General features: G+C 32.5%; 1 protein-coding gene and 3 long non-coding RNA genes across 4 annotated transcripts; 3 read left to right on the forward strand and 1 right to left on the reverse strand.

Annotated features, from left to right (window-relative positions):
* The first annotated feature begins 4,363 nt into the window (after nt 1-4,363).
* On the forward strand, nt 4,364-5,022 carry LOC140174584 (uncharacterized). Its single transcript, XR_011864319.1, has 2 exons — nt 4,364-4,491; nt 4,701-5,022. It is a non-coding gene; the product is annotated as an uncharacterized lncRNA (long non-coding RNA).
* A 1,749-nt stretch (nt 5,023-6,771) lies between these two features.
* LOC112706357 (uncharacterized) lies at nt 6,772-11,404 on the forward strand. Its single transcript, XR_003155729.3, has 8 exons — nt 6,772-7,530; nt 7,689-7,779; nt 7,936-8,081; nt 8,170-8,366; nt 8,727-10,202; nt 10,331-10,408; nt 10,556-10,646; nt 10,983-11,404. It is a non-coding gene; the product is annotated as an uncharacterized lncRNA (long non-coding RNA).
* Nucleotides 11,405-12,033: 629 nt separating this feature from the next.
* Nucleotides 12,034-16,381, reverse strand: LOC112708348 (uncharacterized). Its single transcript, XR_011864611.1, has 2 exons — nt 16,057-16,381; nt 12,034-13,850 (listed from the first exon to the last, which is right to left on the reverse strand). It is a non-coding gene; the product is annotated as an uncharacterized lncRNA (long non-coding RNA).
* Nucleotides 16,382-23,768: 7,387 nt separating this feature from the next.
* Nucleotides 23,769-26,691, forward strand: LOC112706360 (mitochondrial carrier protein CoAc1). The gene is made up of 7 exons (XM_025757624.3): nt 23,769-24,347; nt 25,099-25,184; nt 25,277-25,484; nt 25,641-25,773; nt 25,879-26,063; nt 26,161-26,289; nt 26,385-26,691. Exons 1-7 carry the CDS (start codon nt 24,156-24,158, stop codon nt 26,484-26,486), a joined length of 1,035 nt encoding a protein of 344 aa, XP_025613409.1. The 5' UTR covers nt 23,769-24,155; the 3' UTR covers nt 26,487-26,691.
* The last annotated feature ends 1,082 nt before the right edge of the window (nt 26,692-27,773 follow it).

Here is a 27,773-nt window from a genome sequence, read left to right on the forward strand (position 1 = left end):
TATTTTATTTAACCATATTAATTATAACTAATTAGTTATATTAAGGGTTAAGTATAATTTTAGTCCCTAAGTTATAAGTCGAAAATTTTTTTCGTCCCCAACTTCTTTTTACATACAAAATCGTCCTTAAGGTTAAGTTAAGTTTTAAAATTGTCCTTCAGACTAAAATATCATTCTCTTTCTTCACCAACATATTCAGTTTTTATTCTTCTTTCTCTTCTCCGTCACAGCAATATCTCTTCTTCTTTTTCTTCTTTGTCGTCACAGAATCATGAACAACAACAATAAAATAGAAACAAAAAAAAGAAAAGAACAAAAATAATTCATTTCAACTAGTAGCAACAGCAGAAGAGAAGAAGAAAAGAGAAACCATCACCATCTCTCTCAACTCCAAAGAATAACAATAAAGAAAGAAATTTTCAATACCATTTACTCTCAGCATTCTCATTTCCTTTCCCCATTTTCCTTCTCTATTCAAAATTAGAAGAAACAGAAGTAGAACAATAATGAAATCAAAATAAAATCAGAATCAATGTAATTAATAAAATCAACAAATCAACAATGTAATTAACCAAAGAAACAGAAGTAGAGTCAACAATGTAGTTAACAAAATCAATAAATTAGAAGTAGAATTGGAACCCTAGGGAGGAATAGTGACAGGCGAGGAGAAGCGATGACTGGCGAGGAACAGCGGCATCAGCATCATTCTCAAATTCCATCAACGCCTTTCTCAAAGCAGCGGCGCGGACGCAAAGCAGCGGCGAGGAGCAGAGTAGTGGTGACATGCGAGGAGGAAGAGGAGCACGACGACGCGGTGAGCTAGCAAGGAGGAGGAGCAGAACGGCGACGTGGCGAGCTAGCGAGGAGGAGCAAAATGGCGATGCGACAGACGTCTTTCCTCGCCAATCTGCTAGCGTCGACGTCCGTCTTCTCCATCACAAGCAGCGTCGCCACCTTCCCTTCCCCCTTCTTCCCCCCTCCGATTCTCTTTCTCCCTCTCATCGTTCTCTTTCTGTTTTTTTCCTTTTTATTTTATTTTATAATTTTTTATTTAGGGGTATTTTAGTCACAAAATATAAGATTTAAATAAAAACGACGATTTTAAAACAAAGTTAAACCTTAGCGAAGATTTTGTATGAAAAAAAGGTTGCGAATGAAAAAAATTTTCGACTTATACTTTAGGGACCAAAATCGTACTTAACCGTTATATTAATTATATAATTTGACTAAAATAAATGAATTAATTTTGTTTTAATTTGCATTAATTTTTTGGTCTAGGTAGATTTTAACAAAAATAATTTTTTATAATAGTTTATTTTTCTATGATAATAAAGAAGGTAATTCAATTATAAATTTTATCTTATATTAGTTTGTACTTGTTCAAATCAATTTTAATATAAGAATAAAATGGTTTGAAAATTAGTTTAATTATTCTATTAGTTTTTATAGTTTTACCAAATTTGTAATTAAGTCTTTATACTTTTTTTTCCCTTTCAACTGAGTTTTTACAGTATTTTTAATTTTGTAATTAGGTCCTTAGCAGTGTAAAAAATGTTAGAGTTAACAAAATATTTTTCTGTAAATTAAAAGTATCAACAATTAGAAACCTAATTAGATCTTTGATCACATATTTTTTTGGAAGGAATATTCTATTATTTTTTTAACGTTTTTGACATAAAAAAGATCTAATTACAAAATTAAAATTTGTGTAGGGATCCAATTAAAAGAAAAAAATTATAAGAACCTAATATAAATTTAGTAAAATTATAATGACTAATAGAGTAGTTAAATCTTAAAAATTTTACTCATAAATTATAAAAAAAATCTACAAATTTAACCACTAATATTATTTAAACAGAAATATTTGAAAAGATAATATTCTAATATAAATATTTTAATTTAATTGCATACTATATATTACTATTAATGAGTAATTACTAGCATACTTTGAAAACAAATAATATTATTACTCATTAATTTTATTATTTTTAATATTAAAAATAGTTAAACTTTAAATTTAATAAACTTTATAAAATTTTTATAACAAAAATTACTATGCATATTTTCCTTTAAAAAGATAAAAAAATTTTTTTATATATTTTTATATATTATGTCGTCAAGACACAAGTACATATATTAGTAAGGTATAAAAAACAAAACAAAAAAAATTATTTTATAATGAGATGACATATCTTGAGATTTGTACACGAAACACATAATAAAAAATTTTAGATGTAATACAAGTACTGATGTTTATAAATAGCACATCAAATGGATATACAAAATAGAGAAATATTATAAGGATATTAGAATTTATTATTTTTTGTTATTATTTTTAGTTTATTAATTTAATAATATATTTTAATTCATATTTTTTAATATTAATGACTAATTGATAATCGAAAATAATAAATTTTGATGATTCTTTAATATTTATTTATAATAAATTAGTTTTTGCTATTTATTTTTTTAGGAATATTAGAATAAAATATCTCATTTAAATTAAAAATGTTACTAAATTAATTATCACATATTTATGTATATTTATATGTATTCTGAAATTATTTGAAATAAAAATGAGAAAATTTGGTTGGATGATGTGGCCCAAATGCCTGCAATGATTTTTATATCCAATCTTTGAATGGCAGTTGTGAAGTACCTATATGAAATCCCAAGTTAGCAAGATTTTTTAGCATAATGTAATTTGTTCTACAGGTGAATAATCTTCAAATCGAATAGTTATAGCTCGTTCTTACAATAATCTCTTTTAAAAGATTTCAAATATGATGTGCTGTACTTCGGTCATTTTGGAATAAGAAAAGTGGATATTTGCACAAGATACTTCGATACTCAAGCCAGTATATAAAAATAAAATATTTTAGATAAGATAAAAGATAAATTTTTTTCTCATATATGTTTTGCTTGTATCTTTGCTATTTTATAAGTAAAGTATGTTTATTACCGTTTAGAGATTACAAACATATTAATAGTGAATCAATGTGTTTAGTTAAATGATTAAGTAACATATCAATTACTATGGCCGAGTTATAATGTATATTCTGTTGAACTACATGCTAGTTCGAGTTATAACTTTATAACAAATATATCATCCAAACTTGATCTAACGTTTTAATAAAGCAGATTGAGCTTTTAAAAGTTTTTGGATTATAACTATGTTGATGTAGATGTGGAGCTTCCAAACTCAACTTACTTTATTAAAAATAAATAAAGTTATTGAAGTGTTGCATTTATTGTGACGGTTGGAAATATCACTTTTACATTTCCTTCTTCCAAAAAGATCTCCACCGTTAATTTAAAATAATTGATAATAACATCTTTGATGATGTTTTGAGAAATATGTACAATTTTTGTTAAAAAAATGATAAAGTTATCTTTAACATTGGGAGTTTTGTAAATTGTAGAGATTAAATATAAGAATATCAAAGATTGTGAATTAAAAGCTTTGGTTCATAAAAAAAATATAAGTAGTAGAAGTTAGAATCACACTTTTCTCTTTCTTTTTGTTTGCATGTGTGTGGTTTTAGTATTAAAAGAAAATGGGTAAATAAAAAAATTATAGTGATAAAGGTGAGGAAATGGAGTCATATTTCTGGGTAGATGATGATGTAAAAGAGCGAAATTCACTATTCGTTGATAAAGAGACTATAGCGAGACTGGATTTGACTAGGACTATGAGAGGGGTTTGCACTTTGCAGGTTAAAGTTGAGTTGCTTTCATGTGGTAATGACGATCGTATATATCACAGTAGGCAAGATTTTAAGTTTTTCTATATGTATAATTGTGTTCTGCATGAGTTGATGGTAAAATTATCTTTTTTAGACTTTGAGTGTACTGTATTGCTACAATTGAACTATTTTCCCTCCCAACTTTATCCTACTGAGTGGGCATTTTAAAGATGCTTTGAGATTTTGGTGAATTTTTTGGAGATGGGCTCTCAATTACAGTCATCTTTTCATATTTCAAGTAAAAGGTATTTGAAAAGGAGTATGGGTAAATTTGAATAGTTTTTTAAGTTGGACGGTATTCAAGTTGTATAAATCCTCTTTTAAGGATTTCAAGGAGATATATTTGAAAGTGAGTACCCTAAAGAAATACTTTTCCTTTTATATGGAAGAGAATCTCAGTAAAAGATTTCTCCTATTTTGGTGTTCTAAGCCGTATTAAACACTGAGTCTAGAGTTTATTTCAAAGTTGGATGGAAAGAATTTGGACTTTTTGGTTGAAAAGATTGAAAAAAGTTATTGTCTATTTCTGAGTTGCTTCCATAAATAGAAAATAAAAGTGCTATTATTCGTTATTTAAGTGAGGTGTTTATGATATTAATACCATGTGTTTGCTGTTCATAAGCTTGATTTGCAAATTTAATGATTGTAGTTTTGGTTTTGCTTATTTTGCAGGTGAAAAATACCCAAAGATAACAACAGCAAGCCTTCGAGCTCATATGAAAAAAGAAAAATGCTAAAAAGAAAGGTTTGTCTTCCATTTTTAGAATATTAACCTGAGGTGTACAGAACTACCTGCTCCTTCTATAGAGAACATAGTTCGGTATGTACCCTTATGTGCAGAATTAATGATGCCGCTACTAACAAATCCTCCAAAGATACAATTAATCACACCTCGTGGTTTAGTAGGTTGATTAATGACACTTTTATCTTTATCTTTTGAATATTGTCTTGCAGAGGAATAGCTGGTAGAATGCCCTGTTCTTTTTTGAATGTGACCATCAATGTACCTATTCCAAATGATCCTGTCGAGCTAGTCGCTCCAGTAAATTCTTGGCCACCATGCATTCATCAGTAGGATGACTATATTTCTGATGAAAAACACAATATCTTGTCTTGTCTACATTTTTCATATCTTGATAAGTACCTGCCTTCCGTAGAAGTTTGATAAGCTTAACATTTAAAATTTCTTTAATAATTTCTTCTCGCTTAATGTTGAACTATGTGTAAGAGTCATATCGAGGTGTAAGTCGAAAACGTTTCTTAGCATCCCGAGCTTTATCATTATCTTTGTTAATGCTTCCCTTCTTTAGACGCCGAGTTTGTCTAAGTTCTCCAATTTTCATCCGACCTTTTTCCTTGTCACGAAATTCAGCAAGAGTCTTCAGCTTTGCAACAGCAATAGTCTCTTGAAACGTTTTTTATCGAAATCCGCTCTTTATTGCATGAAGATGTATTTCTTTTCAGACCCGACTCTAAATATGTGACGAAAGTATTTTTTAGACTCTAATCCGATCTTAGACTCGATGAAATTTATACACATTTGGGCCACAATTATATCAGGTAAAAATCGAATCTTTAATAATAATTTGTAAAAAGAGATAAAAATTTACTTGTTATTGATTACGAAGAAGCTAGTAGTCAATGTTAAACTTGAATCTCTTTATGAATCATAATTTCATATATCTTTGTATCTCTTTTATAGTTTCATAATTTTTATTAAAATAAATGGATTAATTTATAATTAATATTATATAATATTAGTTAGAAAATACAAGTTCTAGACAAAATGTATTATCTTCTTGAATGCTAATATGAGAGAATTTCTAAATCTCCAAAAATTATTTTATATGATAAAATTCACTTAGAAAAATATAATAAGTACTAACCAAATTCTAAAATTAAAGCATAATCACGAATCAATACTAAGAGCATCTTCAATACTAGTTCTAATTTTATTTTATTTTGGGTCCTACAAGAATATTTATGGGACCATATGTTATAAATAGTAATTTAAAACTAAAAGTGAAATTTATTCCTCCAATGCTTAGTATTAGTCCGATTAGAATTTTATGTTATTATAAATTATTTCATCAACATAATTATACGAGTGGCAAAATTTTATTGATTCTCCAACAAGGTGATATTGTATCTCTAAGGTGATACCGGTTTTATTTCATAAATCAACTCCAATACATATTTTAATTCTAAGGGCTTGTTTGGACGTCATTCTCGAAAAAGGTCTTTTACAAAAGTAAAAGTGATTTTATATTTGGATGTGTCATATAAAAAGATCTTTTTATCTATTAATTATGTTTGAGTAAAATAAGATAAAAATACTTTTTTGATCATTTATTATGTGAAAAATATCTTTTTTTAAGGAAAAAAATCTTTTAAAAACAAATGTAAATTGTAATTTCTCAAAAAAGACGTTTTTTTTTTAATTTTTCTAATGTTTTTACTTTTACTATTAGAAATTTGGCAAACACACTAAAAAATAAATAAAAAATCATTTTTCGTTAAAAAAGGTATTTTTTATCGATTTAATGGCGCCCAAACAAGCACTAAATCAATTTACTTCTTGAAATTATCAAAAGTAATACTCTAAAAATACTCAATTGAAGATGCTCTAATAAGAACACCAAATATTTAAGTCACACACAAATAACACAAAATACTATACATTAGTCTAAAGTCTTATATTTTCTAAACACAAAACATTAATTTTGGAAGGACAATTATATGGTACAGATTGAGGCATACAGATTGAAGGAGAGGCTAACAAGTGTCGAGGATGGTGGATGCAGGGAACAGGCTTGGCAGAGCCCTACAAGCTTGCCTGCCATGGTTGTTGAAGGGGTAGCCGGCTCATGGAATAAAGCCATGTGGAGCCAATGTTTGGTAGGTGGGCTGGACCTTTGATTTCTTTTTTTGGTTTTGGTCTTCAGTGCTGGACTTGTTTAACATATTTGGGCTAATGCTTGGTGTAGGCTTCTTCATTTTGTAATGGGGTCATGTTCTTTTTTTCTGCAGGTCCAAAGCATAGCAAAGAAGAGAAGGATCTGGAAGAAAAGAACCACAAGTACAACATGCTTATGCTATTGCGATAAGAAGAGATCCACATCCAACACCATTGTATCCAACACCAAGATAGGGTTCTAAATACGGCTGATCATCGTCAACTCTGCTACTGGTTGTTAGGTTTATGTCCGTCTATTGAGAGAAACACAAATACAAACCTAAAGGACGACATGTTCTTCTCTTTCCCCGATGCATCGGATCAGAGCAGGGTCAAGGTGATGTGGTGGTTGACATCTCGATCGGGTCTTCGAGGCGGCGCAGCTTGGCGACGTCGCCTCAACATCTCCAGAGGATCTTGGTGCTCAGATGTCGCTGGTGGAGACACCTGTTCGGGGTTAAGGTTAAGGAATCAAATCTTGACGCCATACCTCATCACGAGCCGGAGGTAAGAGCTGCGATGGTTGAGTGGCGGCAGTGATGGAAGGCGGATACGTTGTGCGGTAGCTTCATCATAACAGGACGAGGAGATGGGGATTGGGTTCGGCTGGCTGGGTGTCAAATCCAGTAGGATTCTTTCGACCGAACCATACACCGAAAAGCACAACAGCGGTTGAGCCAAGAAGGTTGTGGTTACAGGTTCAAAATGACAAAAATGCTAATTCCACCACTCAACACAATTAGTCCCAGGGTCGTCAATCCCTTGTTTCCTGTCACAGGATCCATTGTTTTGTTGGTAAATCAGATATATTAGGTTGTGCATATGATGGTAAGTTGTTGTTGGATCATCGATTAAACTGCAAAGTCATTATATTCGGTTGTGCATATGATATTATCTTGTTGCAGCATGGCTGTTAATGTATATAATTTCCTTGATGAATGTTGTATTCAGTGTTTTATAGCTGCCGTGTCTATTTGGGATTTCAGATTATGTTGATGAAGCAATGTTGAATCCGAGAAATAAGTCAGTGGGATTCGTTGGGTTCGTGGAAGGGCTCGTTTTCCAATTGTTTCCAAAGTATAGTATTATCTCTAACCTTTAATGTTAGTACTTTTGTTGTTGGGTGGAGTATTGTCGTGCAACATACATGTTGGTTGTTGAAATTGGCAACCATGGGGTTGCCGTTGTCATGTTGATGGTTGGCGTTGTAGTGACAGTTTTCACCGGAAACAGGCTGTGTGATTTGTGTGAATACAAATTGTTGAGTTGCTACTTTCCGTGGCACTTGAAGGCCGAAAAAAGGTGGAAACTAATGGGCTATGGAAGCGAGACTTGAAAACAGCAGTCTTCCAACTTAAGATGGAGATGGTGTAAGAGATGTAAGTCCCTTTTAGCCATTGACGTGTTTTATTTAGTAGAAAATTCTACTTCAGTCGAATTGTATTAACATTCGCAGTAACATGACAGGTGGAAGATTCAGGTTGGGATGAATTTGAAAATGATGTGTATGAGACTTCTGATGCACCAGCTATTCAGTCAAGCAACTCAGATCCCGAACCTCCTGCAACCAACAAAGCTGCTGATGAAAGTTAGACAAAGTAGTGAAGAGGTCTTTGTGAACGATGAGTGTTATTCGGCTTGGGTTTTGTCTTCATGTTCATCAGGTATGCTGTAAGTGATTGTCTGTTATAGTTGGAGTATCGTATGCTGACAACTGTTGTAACGAAACACCATGACAGTTAATTCCGTTATTTGTGCTAATTATACACTGGGTAGGATTAGTGTAGTTTGAACTTTGTTCTTAGTATTGTCATTATGTTTCCTGTTTCTGTCGATGTCAAGATGAATTGGCGTTATAAGAACCTTATTTTTTATTTTTCCAAGTTAAAATCGTAATAGAGTTACTAGCGGGCCAGATTACTGGATAACTGTGCCTCTTGTGTGTCTTCAGTGAAGGTTGATTAGTCTGTTTTTTGGATAAATGTGACTGTTATAACTAACCGAAGGAATGTTTTTGGGTCTAGCTTTTCAGGCGCCACTACTGCTACCGCATCCTGCTGTGTTATTCATACGTAGTGCGAGGTTTGGTGAGCACCCCCAGAGAAACGATGCTAAGAGCAGGTTAGCGTCGAGTTGCAGACCGCTGGTTTTTGGCACGACGCCTTCTTCCATGGTCCCACTCCTCCTGAGACGGTTCGTATTACTATAATGATAATTGCGTATGACGTTATTACCAATGTGAATATTTATTTTCATATGGCATTTTATTTAATAGTGACTTGATAGAGATTGACATAATAACCCAGATCCTGCTATGAGTTTGAATCATTCCCGTTGAAAATATAATGTCGAACAATTTCTTGAGGGAATTCAGTGTAATAGTTTTTTATGTTATCGTCCTTCGTGGCCGGTAATAATTAATTTAGTGGGTGTCGCCGACAACAACAAGTAGCCTGAATTGAAGTCTGAAATTCAAATTGTAAAAGACTGTTAAACCCGTTATCGTTGGAGGTACTAGCCGGTGATGGAAAAAAGGTAAAACTGAGCAACAATATAGATGTTAGTGTTTGTTTGAATGAAGGTTGGTATAGATTTGTTGACTTCTTGGGGTTAAGGCATGGGTATTTTGTTGTTTTTTTGTGTAGTCGTAAATCTAGATTAAATTTGTTGTGATTCATTCGAGTGACTCGATGATTGATTATTCTAGTTTGATAAATTTCCATCATGACTACTAGCATGTGGGAAATGATTTTCCGAATCATATGTGGGTGGTAGTTATGAAAACTTCTCAAACTTGAGTAATCAATCTCTGAAGCACTCAACCGGATCACCATGAATTCGAAATTGGATTCAGCATTATACTTAAAAACCACAAAATATCCATGCTTTAATCCTAAGAATTCAGGAACCCTGTACCAACATTCATTCAACCAAACACTATCTTCTTTGTTGCTCGGTTTCACTTTTATTCCATCACTAGTTGGTAGCTCCAACGATATTAGATTTGATAGTCCTTCCCAACTTTCTAAAAAAGAAAAGTCTTCAAAAGTCGGCTACATGCTCTCAATTAAAGTTTGACAACTGACATCGATAAGTGAGCTCGACAATATTCTTTGGTCTTTCTTCCGGAGAAATTTATCATTTTCAGGAGTAACGGGAATGCTTCAATTTTACACGGATGCTAGCCCTTACACACGTTTTCGTGAAGTACTTGTTAAATACAAATTTTCACGCAAGGAATAGATAATGATTAAATTAACACATTTTCATCTCCATCCATGAGGAGGAGGCGGACAGGGAAGAAGATGAGGTTGGGTACACACGTTTGGTTAAGGCAGAAGGTGAACACGAATACTACCAAATTGCGTACAATTAGTAGCCCGTGCAGCGTTACGGATGCACTATTGCAGTGTGATCGATACTTTCAAAGGGGGGTGACGTAGATCGGGTGTCTGCGAAGTCAACAAGTTCATTTTCCCGCAGGCTTACCCAGTGGCTAGGTAAGAAATGTGCATAGGCATATTTGTTTGTCTTCAACTTTTCCTAACGGTGTTCCGGTCCATAGTTGATGCGTCTTACATTGTTTACGGTAGATCCGAGGTTTAAATATGTTTGTGTGCTAACCCAGTGCCCAGACACCATCACAATTGGTCGATGCATACGGATTGTTCTTAATGGTACGCTGGCTGCAGAGCCTCTTCCACAGGTATGCAGCTGAATTGTTAAGACCATCATATTACATACGTGTCTCATCTGTGCAATTACCTAAATCCTCTGCATAAACAACTTGTTAGGTGGTTATTCGGTTCATCATTGAAAATCTAACCGGGGTGACGTGTTTGCGTCATGTCAGGTGGAAGGATTTAGGTTAAATGTTTCTTCGGTACAAATTGAGGCTATACGGGATCATACCTTTCTGAAATTAAATCCTGAACATCATATGGGTAATGCTTGGACTCGGCTGGTTCATCATAGAAGTTTATGCTCTATATTGTAGCAAGTTTATATGTGTATGGGGGGGGCATGCATTAAATTTTGAGGTCTTGTTGGCTCTGTAGTTTACAATATGTGTTGGTTAGGAGTTAGGATGACGATGTCATCCGCACGTAATATAACGACAAAATGAGTGCTGGAAGACAGTTTGTACGGTTGCGTTCAGTAAATAATGTATTTATGTTGACATTTCTAGGTTGCCATTCACCGGGTTATTTCCACTTTTCTGTAGTTGTTACTTACTAATTGTGAGTCTAACCATGTAACACTGTCTCCAAACTACACAGGTCGTCGGTTGATCGATGTCGCTCCGCTTGCCGAAATGCCAGTTTGTTAGATAATACTGGCCCTGTAAAAGAGTTGGAGTCCATCGGGTGATGCAGGATGTGTTATGAAAGAGGGATTGCGTGGAACGGAATTATCCGTCGCCCACAGATGAACAACTGGTGGGAGGAATTCATAGGCCATATCTGGGTGCTCAATTGAAGGCTATCTGCATATGAAGTGCTGAACATGTATTGGATGTAGGAAATGATTATTGTTTCGTAATAAGATTTCGATCGAAGTGACACTCTTACTTGTAACCAACTTTACACTAGTTGTTGATTTATTTTAAACACAGTTTTTTATTTTACTCAATTAGCCGTATGAAGCACGATTAATTAAGTCCTACGATAATAAATTCATTATATCCGGATGCCTTCTACCATGTAACACGCTTCTGCGAATTCTCTTGCACACGATATTCTTATCGAACTTTTCACTTAGAATCCCCATATTACTCATTACTCCACACCGTTACGGATACTGACTCAGCAGTCGCTGTGAGTGGTGTCGTGTATGAGATACATTTTTGTATGTGTTCTTTCTCATAGACGTTGGCTTTGCTTCGTCCTGTTCATACAATAATGTCCTCGTAAAGGAATATTTGTACAGTGCTGCAAATCATAATGAGACACCGGTAATACTTATTTTGAGTTCATATGGGATGATAACACAATAACGTCCACATAAATTATTATTTGTTCAGTGCTGCGAATCATAATGAGACATGGGTAACATTTATTTTGAGTTCAGATGGGATGATAACGTAGTCGCAAAATTATAAATATTAAGTTGAATAAATTAACTTTAGTTATTGCCTCTCTATTATTATCGTAGAATTTAGAATTTTTACATTAGTTAAATATTAACAAAAAATAATTAATTTTATTGGTCGTTGATGGTGTAACATTAATCATATATATTAGCATTATCATTTGTGTCTATATTTAATTATACAATTTAAATATCTATCAGCTCTTGAAATCTCGAATAACATACAACTACAACAAAAGAGAACTAAAATGATATGATATGTTATTCGTATTAATATAGAAATTAAAAGACAACGTAAGTGATGAAAATTAAACAATACATACGTACACTTGGATAGCATATATATAACACCATTATTTAAAATTCTAGCTTAGCATATACGTAAGTAAATTACAATTGTATTGTACGTGCGTTTATACAAGGACACTACAGATCAGGGGAACAAAAACAGGTTTTACAAGATTGGGGGCAAGAATATTTACGCAAATCATCACACATGCACATATTATTCACAAGTTGACCATTATCTGGCTCCAAACAATCACAACTTTCGCAAGATGAATGGCAGGAACGACCCATATCTAAACACTTGCAAAGAAACTCATCTTGTGATAGAGGGTAATGATTTGTAGCATCATTATTGAACATTGGTGTTGTGGTGATCATCTTTGGATTAAGCTGCTTTTGGGAGCGACCTGCATCAATAATATTTACTAAACATCCCATAATCATGAGGAAAAAGAAAACAATTACCTTCACCAACATGTTGCCTAGCTTGTTCTTTTATTATTATTGGTTAACTCGATCAGGGGTTCTCGTCTGATTTATAATGTTTTATTTTAGCTTATTGGACACGCGAAGAGTTAAATAACACTATTCATTGCTCGAATTATCGAAGGGGTAAGCTAAAAAGATATATATACATGTTCATTTGAATTGAAGGGGCAAATTCAAAAAAATAAAATAAACCAATGTGGAGGAAACGTGCAAACAAAATATTTATAAAGGTTTTTCTTTTATCTTGCCTATAAGTTTTGCTATTTGAAGATCAAAGGTTGTGAAGATTTTAATTAACTCTAAAAATTTTTGAAGTGATTGTTATGATACCTAAAAAATGATGTCTAAATTATTAAAAAAATAAAAAATTATATTTAATTTAAAAAGTTTAAAAGTAGACAATTTTTAAAAATTTAAATTTTGTTAATAAAAAGTAAATTTGAGAAAAATTAGGCACCAACTCATAAGCACTATAGAATTTACAAAACTTCAATTCTCACCTTCAATTATCTCCTATTTGCTTATGTTTTTGGGAGAAGTTATTTCTTGACATGGTTCAAGAACTTTAATGACCGAAAGGTCTGAAATTCGATTCTTGTAGACATTAAAGAGAAAAAGAATTTTGACAAAAGGCAAAAACAAAAAAAAATTATAAAAAATTTATGCAAATCTATAAAAACTCTTGCATGTGGGACGTATTAGAGATATATATAATCATTCATATACCCTCTTCTATATCTATTTAACCTTTTGGAATAAGTCGTTTCATGACACATTCTTCGGATGTTCTGATTTGGATATAATTTGCTTTAATTTCTTAAAAATAAGTACAATATTTTTATTGTTATTTTTAATATTACTATTCACTACAAGAAAAGTGATGATTACCATCGGTTTTATTGGCATATTTAGCATAAAAAATTGTTGTCATTATTGGTGGATTTTTCAACAGTTGTAATACTAAATTTGTCATGCAATAGAAACTAGTGACATGAAAAAAGAATTAATGGGAGCATATTTTACCGACAAAAAAATCCAACAATAAGACACTATTAAATGAAGCACATCGTTTTGGTCATGACCTAATCACTACCGTTAGATTTTTCTGCCGGTAAATGTAACAGTAAAATTCACTCTTATTCGAATTTGGGAATCCTTCCCCCTTTTTTACAACATCATCAACCTCCCTTCTCTCCCCTTTTTCTTTGTCTCTTGTCGTCAGCCCCACCCTCTCCACCATTCGCCACCGATTCATCGTCGCCGATCTCTTTCCACGACCACTACAAAAAATTCATTGATCACTGTCAGATTTTGCGTGAATTTGTATAATATTTTTTTGGCCAAAATGTAACACCATACCACACAAAACTTTACGCCTAGGGCGTAAATCAAAAGAGGTGAGGCATTACGACCTCTAAAAGGAAAATACATATATAGATATATTGAACAAGGGAATTAACAAGGAGCCTTAAAGAAAAATTAAATGAAATACAAACAGAATAGCGCAACACTCACGATCGGATAAATGTGGAAGGGTAGGTAAGATCGAGCGGATAAGATAATGTATATATAAGATTAGCGTTCCAAAGATACAAATAACAAGCTCCAGACCCGACTTGCGAAGCAAAGGCCGGCCAAAGTATACATATACATATATATATATATATATATATATATATATATATATATATATATATATATATATATATATATATATATATATATATATATATATATATCCAGAGGCTCATTGAGGTGTATCTCGACCTGCATATGAAAAATGATAACATATATATAGAATGAGAATTTGAGGTTCTCAGCATGATCGTGGTGCCACGTAAATAATATATAAGGTCCCAGAAAAGGCAGAGACAACCTTAGAACTCGAACATTCAGATTTAAACTTAAAGAATAAGCTAAACCAGATCTAGGGTATATAATCTAAGGTTTTAAAGTTTTAAAATCAAATTCTAACTTAACCCTTCATATCCTGCTCCCTTCAGCCTTCCGAAACACCGGTGGAACTACCCTCGTCACACCTCTGCCAAATGAGCACTACAAAAAATAAGTTTTCTGCCACACTTTTAAACAGTGCCAAAAAGTGCAAAAAAGCGTGCCGATAGCTTTTCGCCACGCTTTTTGAGATATCGGCACGCTTTTGAAAGGATCACATCCGCGAGCATGCCGGTTGCTCTATCGCCATGTTTTTGTGGATCTATCAGCATGCTTTTTTTGTTGGCACGCTTCTAACTCTTGTCACGCTTAAAAAGCGTGGCCATAGGTCTTAACCTATAGCTACGCTTGAGAAGCGTACCGAAAAGTGCACATATCGCCACGCTTTTAGAGAGTCCCAGAATGTTTTGGGTACTCTTTAAAAGCGTGCCGATAAGGGGAGATATGGTTACACTTTTTAAACGTGCCAATAGGGTAAACATATGGCTATGCTCCAAAAGCATGGCTATTTATAAATACAAAAAAGATATATGGGTACACTTAGAAAACGTGCCAATAGATGAGGATATGGGTATGCTTTTAAAGCGTGTCAGTTTCCAAGTTATGGCCACACTTATTAAGCGTGCCTGTTGAGCCCAAAATTAAGATACAGCCACCCTTTTTAAGCGTAGCCATAAGTTTGGTAAGAATTTTTTTTCATTAATCTTCCTAATATTTCATGCAAAATTCATATATAATTTTAAAATCATAGACCAAAATAATTATATATATTGACCTAATCCAACATATATATAAACTTCCTCATAAAAAAAAGACATACATATAAAATTTGTCACCACAAAAGTAGACTTTGATGACAAAGTACCAAAAAGTAAAGTCATAACAAGTAAATAAGAATTACAATTCCAACAAGTGTCACATATCTACTTCTTTTATATACTTACTCTACAAACAGATGCAGTAGTAATTGCATTTAACTGAGTTACTCTGGCTAACACAGAGATCAGACCCTACATGATACATAGTACTTACTCTACAAAGTAAAATACAAATAAGGAAGAGATATTCTTTGCAATCTGCAAACCAACAAACTGTAGTACTAGTATACAGAGACCTCAATATTTAAAGAGGCAATTGCTCTTAAGTGAAGGTAAATTTTAATACAATTGGGCATGGTGTTGATGAAGCTTAATTAATTAATTACCAAGAACAATTATGTTAGAGAATTAGAGATTAAAACATATCCGAAAGTTTATGCTGCTCCTGGGTCCAATAGTTATTCTAATTTCACAGTTCTAGTTCATCTCAAAGCTGTTACTGCTTTTACAACAGCTGCTGAAGCTGGGAATCAAAATGTCAGTAGAAATCATCCTAGCTTGACACAGAGGAAAAACACCCTAAGGTTGAGTGACACAACCACCACAGACAACTGAAACGAACGCGTTTTGTCTAACAGTCCATTTCGTGTGCATCCAAGAAGAGAATCTTGTGAATACAATTTAATCCAACATATAAAAAACAACCAATTCATACCTTCCACGACGACCGAGCTCGAACAACAATTACTTCCAACCAATTCGACAGCGGAAGCGTCCACCGCCAAACTGAGTCAACGCCGGATAAGAGGGAAACCCACAACGTCTTTTGCAACCATTTTCCAACCCTTAACCTCCACCGCCGTGTGACTTCAGTGGCTAATCCCTGTCCGTCAAACCTACGGCTCCATATTTGGGGATAGCATCTTCCTTTTGGCTTTGACCTCCATGGTTGCATTAGCACATGCGTCTCTGTTTTCCTCCTCCCATTCACAAAGCGTAAAAAAAGACCTCCATCCTTACATACCCAATCTACTTTTTTTTTTGTCAAAGCCCAAATCAAACAACCCACCAACACATACCAATCCAAAAAAGAGTGGCTAACGGCTCAGCCAGTAGCTGCCATCTACCGGGAGACAAGCCCTGTAACAACGTAGCAACGTGTCAAACTCCTTTGCATTTAGGCAGAAAATCTATAAATATGTATCGCTTTTAATCTGTACCATAGATTGATCCATTTTAAAATATGTATCCTCAGACCGGGTGACCGAACTATAACCCAGATTCGGTTGAAATATTCTTCCAAGAGTTTTTTTTAGTCAAACCCAGGTCACTTCGAATTGAATCAGACTATGTACATCTCTATTTTAAACTTCTAATATTTTGAACTCATATCATTATATCCTTGAACGAAGAATATATATTAATTTATTTATTTTTTATTTAAAAAATTAATCATCAAAATAATTAAATTTGTCGTAATAGAATAATCAAACTTATAATAAATTATTAATCAAATTTATTTATAATAGTATAATAATTTTTTTATTGGATGTTAAATATATATTCGTATATGTAATAACGGATAATAATTTCTGTATATGTATTGATATTAGAAATATTGTATGTTCTATTATATATATTAAAATAATTAATATAAAATAAATGAAAACAAATAATTTATTTTTATTTAAAAAGTATACACAAAAAATAATATACACATCATCTATCTTATTATTTTTTATTTTAAATGCATTCATGTCGTCATTTGTCCAGAAAAAAAGAGATGTTCAGTCATCATGCGAATTTTTTTAACATTGAGATTGTCTACACATTAAATCCAATGATTAGTAAAAAGATTCTCCAATTGAATATGTTTTTATTTTTATATATTCGATTCTTAGACTTTTGCAATCATTTATTTTAGTATTTATTTTTGGCAGGTAGTGCCTCCGCAATAAGCACTGTGCACACAAGTAAATTCATTTTTCAATATTAAATTCCTGCAAATCTAATTAGCCCTTCAAAAATTTGAATTGGGTACTTGATGAACAATTGAATATTGAGGTAATGCCTCAAACCTGATTTTTATTCTCCTTTCGGATTTTCACTTTTTCAACATTAGATATTACTAGTTAACACACTTTGAATTCTGAAATATCTAATTTGGAGATATATGATGATGTATAAGAAGGAAGGCAATTTTATGAGCAATTTTATCCGCTTATTTGTTTACATAAAACCAATCATAATACTCAAAATTTTTCTCATTTCTCATTCCTAAATTTGAAGTAAAGATGATATTTTAATTTTTTATTTTTTTGTAAAGTGACTCATTTCTAATTTTTCAAATGGCACATATTAAATTTGCTAACATCGGTAACAGATAGTTTTTATTTTTTATTTTTTTGGGCTGAACCTGTTAATAAGCTCCAAACTAACCAGCACTTGTCCATTCACATCTAAATAATTACATTTTTGTAATAAATTAATTTCATTTTCATAACAAGTGGATATCGGCCTTGCTGAACTGGATTTAAAAATAATCTAAGTGGGCTGGGCTTGACTAGACAATAAAAATGATCAAAAGAAGACAATAACAAATACTTAAATTACCCAAAACAGTCGACCAAAAAAAATTACCAAAGCAAAACAAACTAAAATCTCTTATATTTTTAGCATCTACAAGGTTTTCAGAAGATGAACAATATTGTTTTTCAAAAATGCTATGTAGATAAAAAACATTATCAAAATTAGCCATTATGTAACCAATTTGGGTTGGTCGATTGGTCAGCTCACTCGTCTGCTTAAGCAAGTGTCGGGGTTTGAATCCTGCCATGTGCATGCAGCAACCTATTGGCCAGCGACAGACCCTTAAATGTCTGTCGGATCCATGATGTATTATTTAACCTGTTTTTAATATATATTTATATTTATACTAGTAGCTGATTTTAATTGCCGAAATTAATATACATCTAATATAATTGTTTTTTTTTTTTTCAAAAAGGGGAAAATGGAAAACATTTAATGATGGACGGCTTTCATAAGCTTTGACTATGTCTATGTTTTCATGCCTTGCATCCCCTAAATCCAAGCATCTATTTGGGGTTAATTAACTCAAAGACACATAATGAAGATGAGAAAAACAGCTGGTACTTTGTTTTCAATTCCCAAGTTCTATTTTTCCCATAGGACTTCCCAAAGCAATTAACCTCATAGAAAGAAAGTCCATGAAACAAATCGAAAAATTGATTTGTCATGGGAAGAAATGTCCCTAATGATAACCTCTCATCATTGATACACCATCCATTTTTGTATTTCTCATTTGTTCTTGCAGGATTAGCAGCCACCATTGCAATAATCACCTCTATGTGCAGCCTTGTTAGCTTTAGAAGAAAAAAACCAGACACTCTATCTGCCTCTGTTCCCTTAGAAACACTTGATCCAACCTCTACAACCTTAAATCAGGATCTGAATGACCCATCTCAGATAATAGAAACAAAAGATTGTAAGATAGAAGTTGCAGCAGAAGAAGAAGAAATCAAGGAGCTTCCTCTTCCACCAGCATTGCAGCAACCAAAGGACCCACCATCATTTCCATCACCCAACAAATTCAAAAGGGCCACCTCAGAACGAAAGACTCACAGCATGAGCATAAAAGTGAAGAGGACTTTGTCCGTGGCAAAAAATTGGGATCATCATCATCACAAAGAGGAGAAGGAGAAAGAGAAGGACAACATTAAAGGGAAGTTGAAGGTAGAGGATTCTATCTGGATGAAAACAATTATATTGGGTGAGAAGTGTAATACTGATGAAGTAGAGGATCCTATAATCTATGAGGGAAAAGGAAAGAGAATCGCTGCATACCACCCAAGGAATAGATCAACCATGTCTTCTCTTGATCTTGATACTGATGCATTCTGTATACCACAACCCAAAATCCAACAAGAAGAGACAAAATCTTAATCATTGACCAATCAAACATTATATTCTTTTATTCTTTTCTTTCCTCGTCTTATTATTATTATTATTATTATGAGGTAGATAGTCACAAAAGGGATGGTATATCAAAATATGCTCTCCAAAGATTTTGACCCTTATAAAAGTGTATTTAGAAAATATATAAACGATGATGAACAAGGATATTGGCTAATCTGCATGCGAAAAGCCATAAAATAACTGTGTTAAAAAAGAAAATGTTACTGGTTTTCATATTCTAATTATTGTTTAAAATTTCATAAGGATTAAGTACTTTTTTGTCCCCAAGGTTTGGGGTCGAAATTAAAATTGTCATCGACCTTTTTTTTTTTATTAAAACCATCATCAACATTACAAAACATTATAAAATCGTTTTTTTTTACTTTAATTTTATTTTTTTTACCAAATTACTCTTTATTATTAAAAAATTATAAAATAAAATAAATATAAAATAAATAAAAAAAGGGGTGGGGACTAGGGAGAGAAAGAAAGGGGGGAGGCCGCGAGAAAAAGGGGGAAGGAGGACCGCCGCCCTGCCCTGCTGCTTTGCCGTCCTGCCGCACCGCACTACCGTCCTGCCGCACCGCACCGCACCACTGCACGACCATCTTCTTCTTCTTCTTCTTCTCCATACCACCGCACCGCCGCCCTGCCGTCCTACCGCACCGCACTGCACCACCCTACCACCGCTTCTTCTTCTTCTTTTTCTTCTTCTTCTGTAAACTGGACTTTTTGTAAAATTTTTGGATTTTTGGTGAAATTTGTTGTGAAATATTGTTGTTGCTGAAATTTAAATTTAGAATATTGTTATTGTTTAATTTGTTGATTATTGTTTAAAGTACATGTTGTTTGAATTTTTTGTTGATAATGATGACGACCACTATGAAGAGATGGACACGAGGAAGGGGGTGGGGGTTACGGTGAGGGGGTGAGGGAGTGGGGTAAAGTGGTGGGGGGTTACAATGAGGGGGTGAGGGTGGGGGGTTACAGTGAGGGGCTTGATGGTGGTGGTGGTGTTGGTGTTGATGGTGGTTGTGGTAGTATAGTGTTGTTGCTGTTGTTTAGTGTTCTTGATGTTGGTGTTGGTTGGTGTTGGTGGTGGTGGTGGTGGTGGTTGTGGTGGTAATGTTGGTGTCAGTGGAGGTGTTGGGGCGAGGAAGGTGAAGAGAAGAATGATGATGATGAAGGTATTTTGGTCCAAAAATTTGAAAAATGATGATTTTAAAGCATTTTTGAACGTTGAGAATGATTTTAATAAGAAAAAAACGTCGGGGACAATTTTGATTTCGACTCCAAACCTTGGGGACGAAAAAATACTTATCCCATTTCATAACTTTTGAAATCATAAAAAATTTGTTAGCAGACACAATTTTTTATATTTTGTTGGGTTATTGTTGTATATTGTCTATCAAATGCAATGCAGCAAAAAAAATTAATAGATACACACAACTGAAAAATAAAAGAAAAAATTTAGATAATTCAAATAAGGTAAAAGCTCAAGCATAGTTATTTTTTGTTAAATTATTTAATAATTTTTAAGTGCATTTAAATTTTCTTCAAATAACAAGAAGTATGACTAACCTTTTTTTCTTTTAAAACAAAGAGTTTAACATATTAAAATGGAGTAAATAGAATCAGCCAAACACAATAAACCAAAAATTAAAAAAAGTAATGTAATAACACAAAGAAATATCTTTATGTCATCTCCGGTATAGCCATTAACAATAAAAGGAATTCACATCTCTTTACTCATTGCAGTTAAGCAAGATTATGTTAATAATATTATCTATACTTTTATTTTTGTTCTGAAATATTCTACTATTTTTTTTATCCAAATATTTTAAATGATCGCACAAAGCATATTAACCATTATTTTTTATCCTCCTTTTTACTTTTTCTGTCCAACTTAAAAAATTGAACCCGAAAAAAATCACTATCAACCAAATACAAATATAGATATCCAAACACTCTACAGTTGTGAAATAAATTTACAGTCGGACAACAAGTAATGACTAACCATATTAAATATTTGGCAACCTTCTCTTTGAGTGACATATTCACAGTACATGGGATGGAAACACATATTGTATGGATTTCAAGCTGACCAGACTAATGGGAGAACGAACTTTCTCGTTCCAAACTCATGGGATGGTGTTGACTTAAGAACCACCTTTTGCAACCTTGTCATGTGAGGGAAAATATAAAAGAAGTAAATAACGACAAACTAATACCAGAAGCAGCAGATGGAAATTGATGGAAGAAAAAACAGATGTCACGATATGCTGAAATAATTTTTCGAAAAAGAAAAAATGTTTATTTGCTATGGTTGTGTAACAATCTTCTTGGAAAGTATATTTTTCTTTGTTGGAATCCTAGGACAAAATGCATGGAGAAGGAGAATAGTATTAAGGGCATGGGTGAGTTGGAAAACAATTTAATTAAGTTTTTTTTAAAAAAATAGTTTAAATAATAAATAACTAAATTAAAAGTAGTTTATAAATAAGTTATTTTATATTTGAATTTTTTGTTTTAAAAGTGAGCTTCTAAAAAATATCTTTTTTCGAATTATTTTTTTAAAAGATCTTATAGAAAAGTAAAAGTATTTGGGTGTGATAAAAAAGATCTTTTTTTAATTAAAAAAATATTTTTTTATTTTTTAGCGTGTTTAGTAAATTTCTAGTAATAAAAATAAAAATACTAGAAAAATAAAAAAAAACATCTTTTTTGATAAGCTGTAATTTACATTTTTATAAAAGATTTTTTTTTAAAAAAAGATATTTTTCATGTAATAAATAAACAAAAAATACTTTTATATTGTTATACCCAAACATAATTGATAGATAAAAAAATCTTTTTGCATGAAATACCCAAACATAAAATTACTTTTATTTTTTCATAAGATCTTTTAGAAAAAGATAACTCGAAAACAGATATTTTCTTAGAAACTCACCCAAACAAGCTCTAATACTACTACTTTTCATAAGTCAAAAATTCAAAAAAAAATTACTTTTGAAACTTCTCAATAAGCCTGAATGTTGAAATTCTTACTTTTAATTAAATTCTTGAGTATAATTAAAAGAATACTGTTCTTTTAGTTTTTGTGATTTTTTAACTAAAATCTATTAAATTTTTGTGTTAGGTTAAATAGTAATCTTTTTGATAGGACAAAAATTATAACTTGCAAAATAATTTTAGTTATTAAACCAGATATCAATTTATATATATGTGTTTAATTTATTTTTTATTTATATTTTAATATATATTTTATAATTAATTTTTTGTGTGAACGTAACATAATTGAAGAAAAATAAAGTGCACCTTTTAATTATATGAATTTACATTTTAGGATTTTGATTTTTGTTAAGAGATATAAATAAAATTTTTGCTGAAATACAAATTAAATATTAAATTTTAATTTTTTTGATATATTTAAATATATTAAAAAATTTGAAACTTTTCTATATTATCATCAGTCCTCACACTTTTTACCTAAATCTTTAATTTTTAAATGAAAAAAAATCATTGAACAAAATTTCTATATTTTTTCAGCGACAAGCTTAAGTTAAATTAATGAAAATAAATTATTTCAATATTTATAGTTGATAACAAATGATTGTATATTTTATTAATTAAAATTATTTATTTTTATTTAAAAATTATTTTTAAAATTTTAAATAACAACAATTACCTATCATATATACTAGCTAGTACTAATTAAAAAAAATTAAAAACAGTAGTGATAAATTATAACTCACTCTATTCTCACTTAAAAATTTTAGATTCGAATCTTACTCCTAACTTTAATTTAAAAAAAATAATAGTTAAATTAGTGAATATAATTGTCCAATTAAAAACAAGTATTTTTGATAAAAAAAAAAGTAATAACTAAGTTAAATCTAACAAAAATTAAACTATATATGGTGATGGATTTGAATGGCTAAAAATTTTGAATATGAAAATAGGATGAGTGTTATGTCTTAACGTGATAATTTTTTGTGTTTTTTAAAACTATGCGAGGTACACAAATCGGACTCTTCGAGTACAAAAATCGGACGATCCGATTTATGTACCTCTTAAAAATCGGACGATCCGATTTGTATTCCGTAAATTAAATCAACCCACATTTTGAAAAAATATCACAGTATTCATAATTTAAAAAAACATCATTATTAACCCAGTATTAAAAATAAAAATGTGGATTTGAATCAAATTGATGTGGATTCCTAGTATTAATATTCACAAATAATGATATTTAGATTTATTTATTTATGTTGAGTTGATGTTAACAGAACATAGGAGGTACTCTGAACTGAACATGATACGCCTAACCCGCCCGCCCCGTCAGTATCGCAAAAAAGATACGAATGCGATGCCATTCGCCATGACCATAACCACTTTTAAATTTATTTATTTATCTTTAAATATATATATAACCGCTAACTACTATAAAAAAAAAGAAAGAGGAGCATTCGAATCAAACACAAAATTCAAAGGAGAACAGGTATCTGAATTTCACATACCTGTTCTCTTTCTTTCCTTTCTCTTCTTCAACGCGCTTACCCTCTAAACCAAAAATCATAATCTCTTCTTTTTGTTTTTATGCGTTGTGATCAGGGGGTCCTGTTCTGTTCCTTCGCTATCTGTTGTTGATGTTTGCTGAAGGGGATTCTACGCTTTTGAATATCCCCAAATCTCAGGTGGGTGACGTAATCACTGCGCCATTGTTGTTGCACACGCAATTATTCTTCTTCTCGAGAAGTAGATGGGATAAGGAGTTTTATGAGCTCCAGAGTGGCATTGATTGACAACAGATTTTGATTCTTTTTTCCTTGTTGTGGAATGGATTCTTCACAATCACAACAAGGGTCTAAGCTGGCTGGTTTGGTGGAGAATGCATCGATTCAGAGGGATGGATCTCGATTGGGTCATGGCGTCCCTATCTATGCTAAGGAGCTCATCGCCGGTGGCTTCGCCGGTGCGATTTCTAAGACCACCGTTGCACCCCTCGAACGGGTCAAGATTCTCTGGCAGGTCCTCCTTCTTCTCTTCTCATGTTATTTATGATTGAGGATATGAACATCATAGCCTTTATATGTGTTGCGTTGATCAAGAATTATTGGGGAGTATTTTGTTGAGGAATCATGAAACAGAACTAAGAATAAAATTGAGAATGAACTATGAATTAAAACACTGACGTGAGAAGCTTTGTTGGATAAATGCAATAAGTGTACAATGGTCTAAGTGTACTCTTCTATTAATGGTTTTGAACTAGAGGAAGCATAGAGAGCCAATGAAGTATCTGTACAATGTGTGTTTAGGGATGTTTAATTGGGCCAAATAAATAGTCCATTGTACACATTGTACAGATACTCCATTGGCTCTCTAGCGGAATTCAACTAACTATGGTAAGTATGTGTGACCTAGAAGTTAGAATTTACTACGAGCACAATGGAAGGGGAGAGAAGTAAAGTTTGTAAAGAAAAGATGTTTGTCATGGTGCTATGGCTTACTATGTAACTGCACTTGTCTAGTGTCTCAGTTTGTTTTTGCCACTCCATTGGTAATGGTAGCTCTTGCTGATACTTAAAGTTCTTGATTTTTCATCCCTGTATGTAACTTACATTGCATCAAGTTTCTTTGAGAGGCTAATAGTTCCTTTTAATTTGTCAAGGAGAATTTTCTATTCTTATGCATGCTCATTGTTTTGTAAATGGGTTTATGTATGTTCCTCTTTAACCATTTTTTTTAATTATAATTTTGCATCTGTTTTTTTAATCTGCAGACAAGGACAGCAGGATTTCATACTCTGGGTGTGTATCAATCATTGAAAAGGTTATCAAAGCATGAAGGATTTCTAGGACTATATAAGTAAGACTCAGATTGCACAATATGAATTATTTATGTTTGTTGTTCTCATTGTATGTCTTGTTAACTTACTGTGCTTATGTGGTGATCTTTAGAGGAAATGGAGCTAGCGTTATTCGGATTGTTCCATATGCAGCCTTGCATTTTATGACATATGAGCGATATAAAAGCTGGATCTTGAGCAATTATCCAATGTTAGGATCAGGTCCTATTGTTGATCTCTTAGCTGGTTCCGCGGCAGGAGGAACTTCAGTAATATGTACATATCCCTTAGATCTTGCCCGCACCAAACTCGCTTATCGGGTAGGGATCTTCTTGAACCATTGTTACATCACTCTGTACAGATTTAATTGAATTCTATACATTGTTGTACAACTAGGTAAAAGCAATAAGAGTTTTATAGGTTCTACAGTTCTATTATTGTTCATTCTGTCTCATCATTGTTCTTCAATCTTATAGGTGGTAGAGAAAAAAGGCAGTTTCAAAGATGGTGTGAAAGGAGGTCATTCTCAAACTGGTCACAACAGCATTAAAAGTGTTCTTACAAGTGTCTACAGAGAAGGGGGAGTTCGTGGACTTTATAGAGGTGCAGGTATGTTTGGTTCCTGGTGAAGAATTTTGATGCATTTCTTGCTTGCCTTCCAAATGCAATTTGTTAAGGTCATTAGTTGAAATCCACAATTTTCCTTTTCCTTAGGACCAACTATTACTGGAATACTTCCATATGCTGGTTTAAAGTTCTACACGTATGAGACATTGAAATTGCATGTTCCTGAAGAACATCAAAAGTCCATTTTGATGCGCCTCTCTTGTGGAGCCTTAGCTGGGTTATTTGGCCAGACCTTAACATACCCTTTAGATGTTGTTAAGAGACAAATGCAGGTACTTTACTATAACTTAATGTGCCATATACCATTGCCATCCATTTGTTGGAGAGTTAAGACCTTGTTTTTTGCTCATCTTGTCATTGTTTGTGCAGGTTGGTAACTTGGAAAATGCAGCTCATGAAAATGCCAGATACCGAAATACATTCCATGGACTAAGAACAATTGTTCAAAACCAAGGGTGGAGACAGTTGTTTGCAGGTGTAAGCATCAACTATATAAGGGTATGCTAGCTTTGACTTTGAGTATTACATTGCCTTTTTTCACATAGTATTAGCTGGTATATTTGATCTGAAAGGGTCCATGCTGTGTTTCACAGATTGTTCCTTCAGCTGCAATAAGTTTCACCACATACGACATGATGAAGTCTTGGCTTGGCATACCACCCCAACAGAAGTCTCGATCAGTTTCCACTGGATGATTCATTCCACAATGCTCTATCCCTGACAGCAATATGTTACATTGCCATTTTCTGATTTCTTTAGAGGAAACCCTTTTGATTAGTGCTCAAGTTTCCCACAATGATGATAGTTGATACACATCAATTCTTTGACCCCAAATGTATAGATTGGTCTGTAATTCATGATGCTATTCAATATAGTAGTAGTTACTACCTTATGATTTTATATTCTTGGTTATTTTATATCACATATTCACATGCTAATGTGCTGCATGGACAATATTTAAAAACGCACCCACACACACATGCACAAAATAGTGTTTCCCCATTGAACTTTTGAGTTGCAACAATTACGGTGGAAAGGTTGGGTGGCACAGTCGGTGTTATTGGATACCAAAGAAAAGATAAAAAAGACAATTGAAATTTGAAAGTAAGAAATTAGTCATTGACAATGTCTCTTGTAGTTTTGAACAGCGATATCTTTTTTATGGAAAGGTTGGGTGGCACAGTCGGTGTTATTTTTTTTCTTCTTTTTGTTTTTAACTTTTTATTTTTCAGGCCTTCAAATGTGATTTTGCGCCAACTACTTTTTATTAAAAAAATTATCAATATCTTTTTGTGTAGGATAGTTTAAAGGAATTGGATATTGTAATAATGTCATTCTCTATTTAATCATATACTTACATAATTACTTAACATATTCATATAAAAGTTTTTGAAAAGTAAGAATGACAATTGACAAGATCTACTCTTCAATTTCAGTCTCAGTTCTGTATGAACGATATGGTGTATATTAGGTAAGCACAAGATGTATATGTTTGACTAAAATAATTAATATAATAAGGGTTAATATTTTAATTATGATCTCCAAATGAATATATGTATATGATTAAGTGATACTTCTAAAATAATCCATTAGCGGGATTTATGTTATCCATTTGGGCTGGGCCATTTAGTTTAACTATGATAAGCAAACTGCATTTTGTAATTTGTAGGCCTAGGCCTATATTAAGTTTGTGCAAAAACAAAACACATTCAAAATAACTAATTTGGGTTGGTCGAGTGTTTCAGGCTTTCAACTTACTCGTCCGTTTAAGCCCGCTTTTAAATGAAATCCCCGACTAATTAGTCTTTAACCTATTGAATTGGAAAAAAAAATAAAAAACACATTCAAAATTGAGTTAACAGGATGCAAGATACACAGCTGACTGAAATTGACATTTTCGATTTCATGCAGCCAATCAAATCATAGATACACTAAAAAATAAAGTCAATTTGGCATTTGATTTGATGTTGTGTGTTTGTCTT

The sequence above is a fragment of the Arachis hypogaea genome, chromosome 8 (assembly GCF_003086295.3).
Source record: "Arachis hypogaea cultivar Tifrunner chromosome 8, arahy.Tifrunner.gnm2.J5K5, whole genome shotgun sequence".
In the NCBI taxonomy this organism is placed as follows: domain Eukaryota; kingdom Viridiplantae; phylum Streptophyta; class Magnoliopsida; order Fabales; family Fabaceae; genus Arachis; species Arachis hypogaea.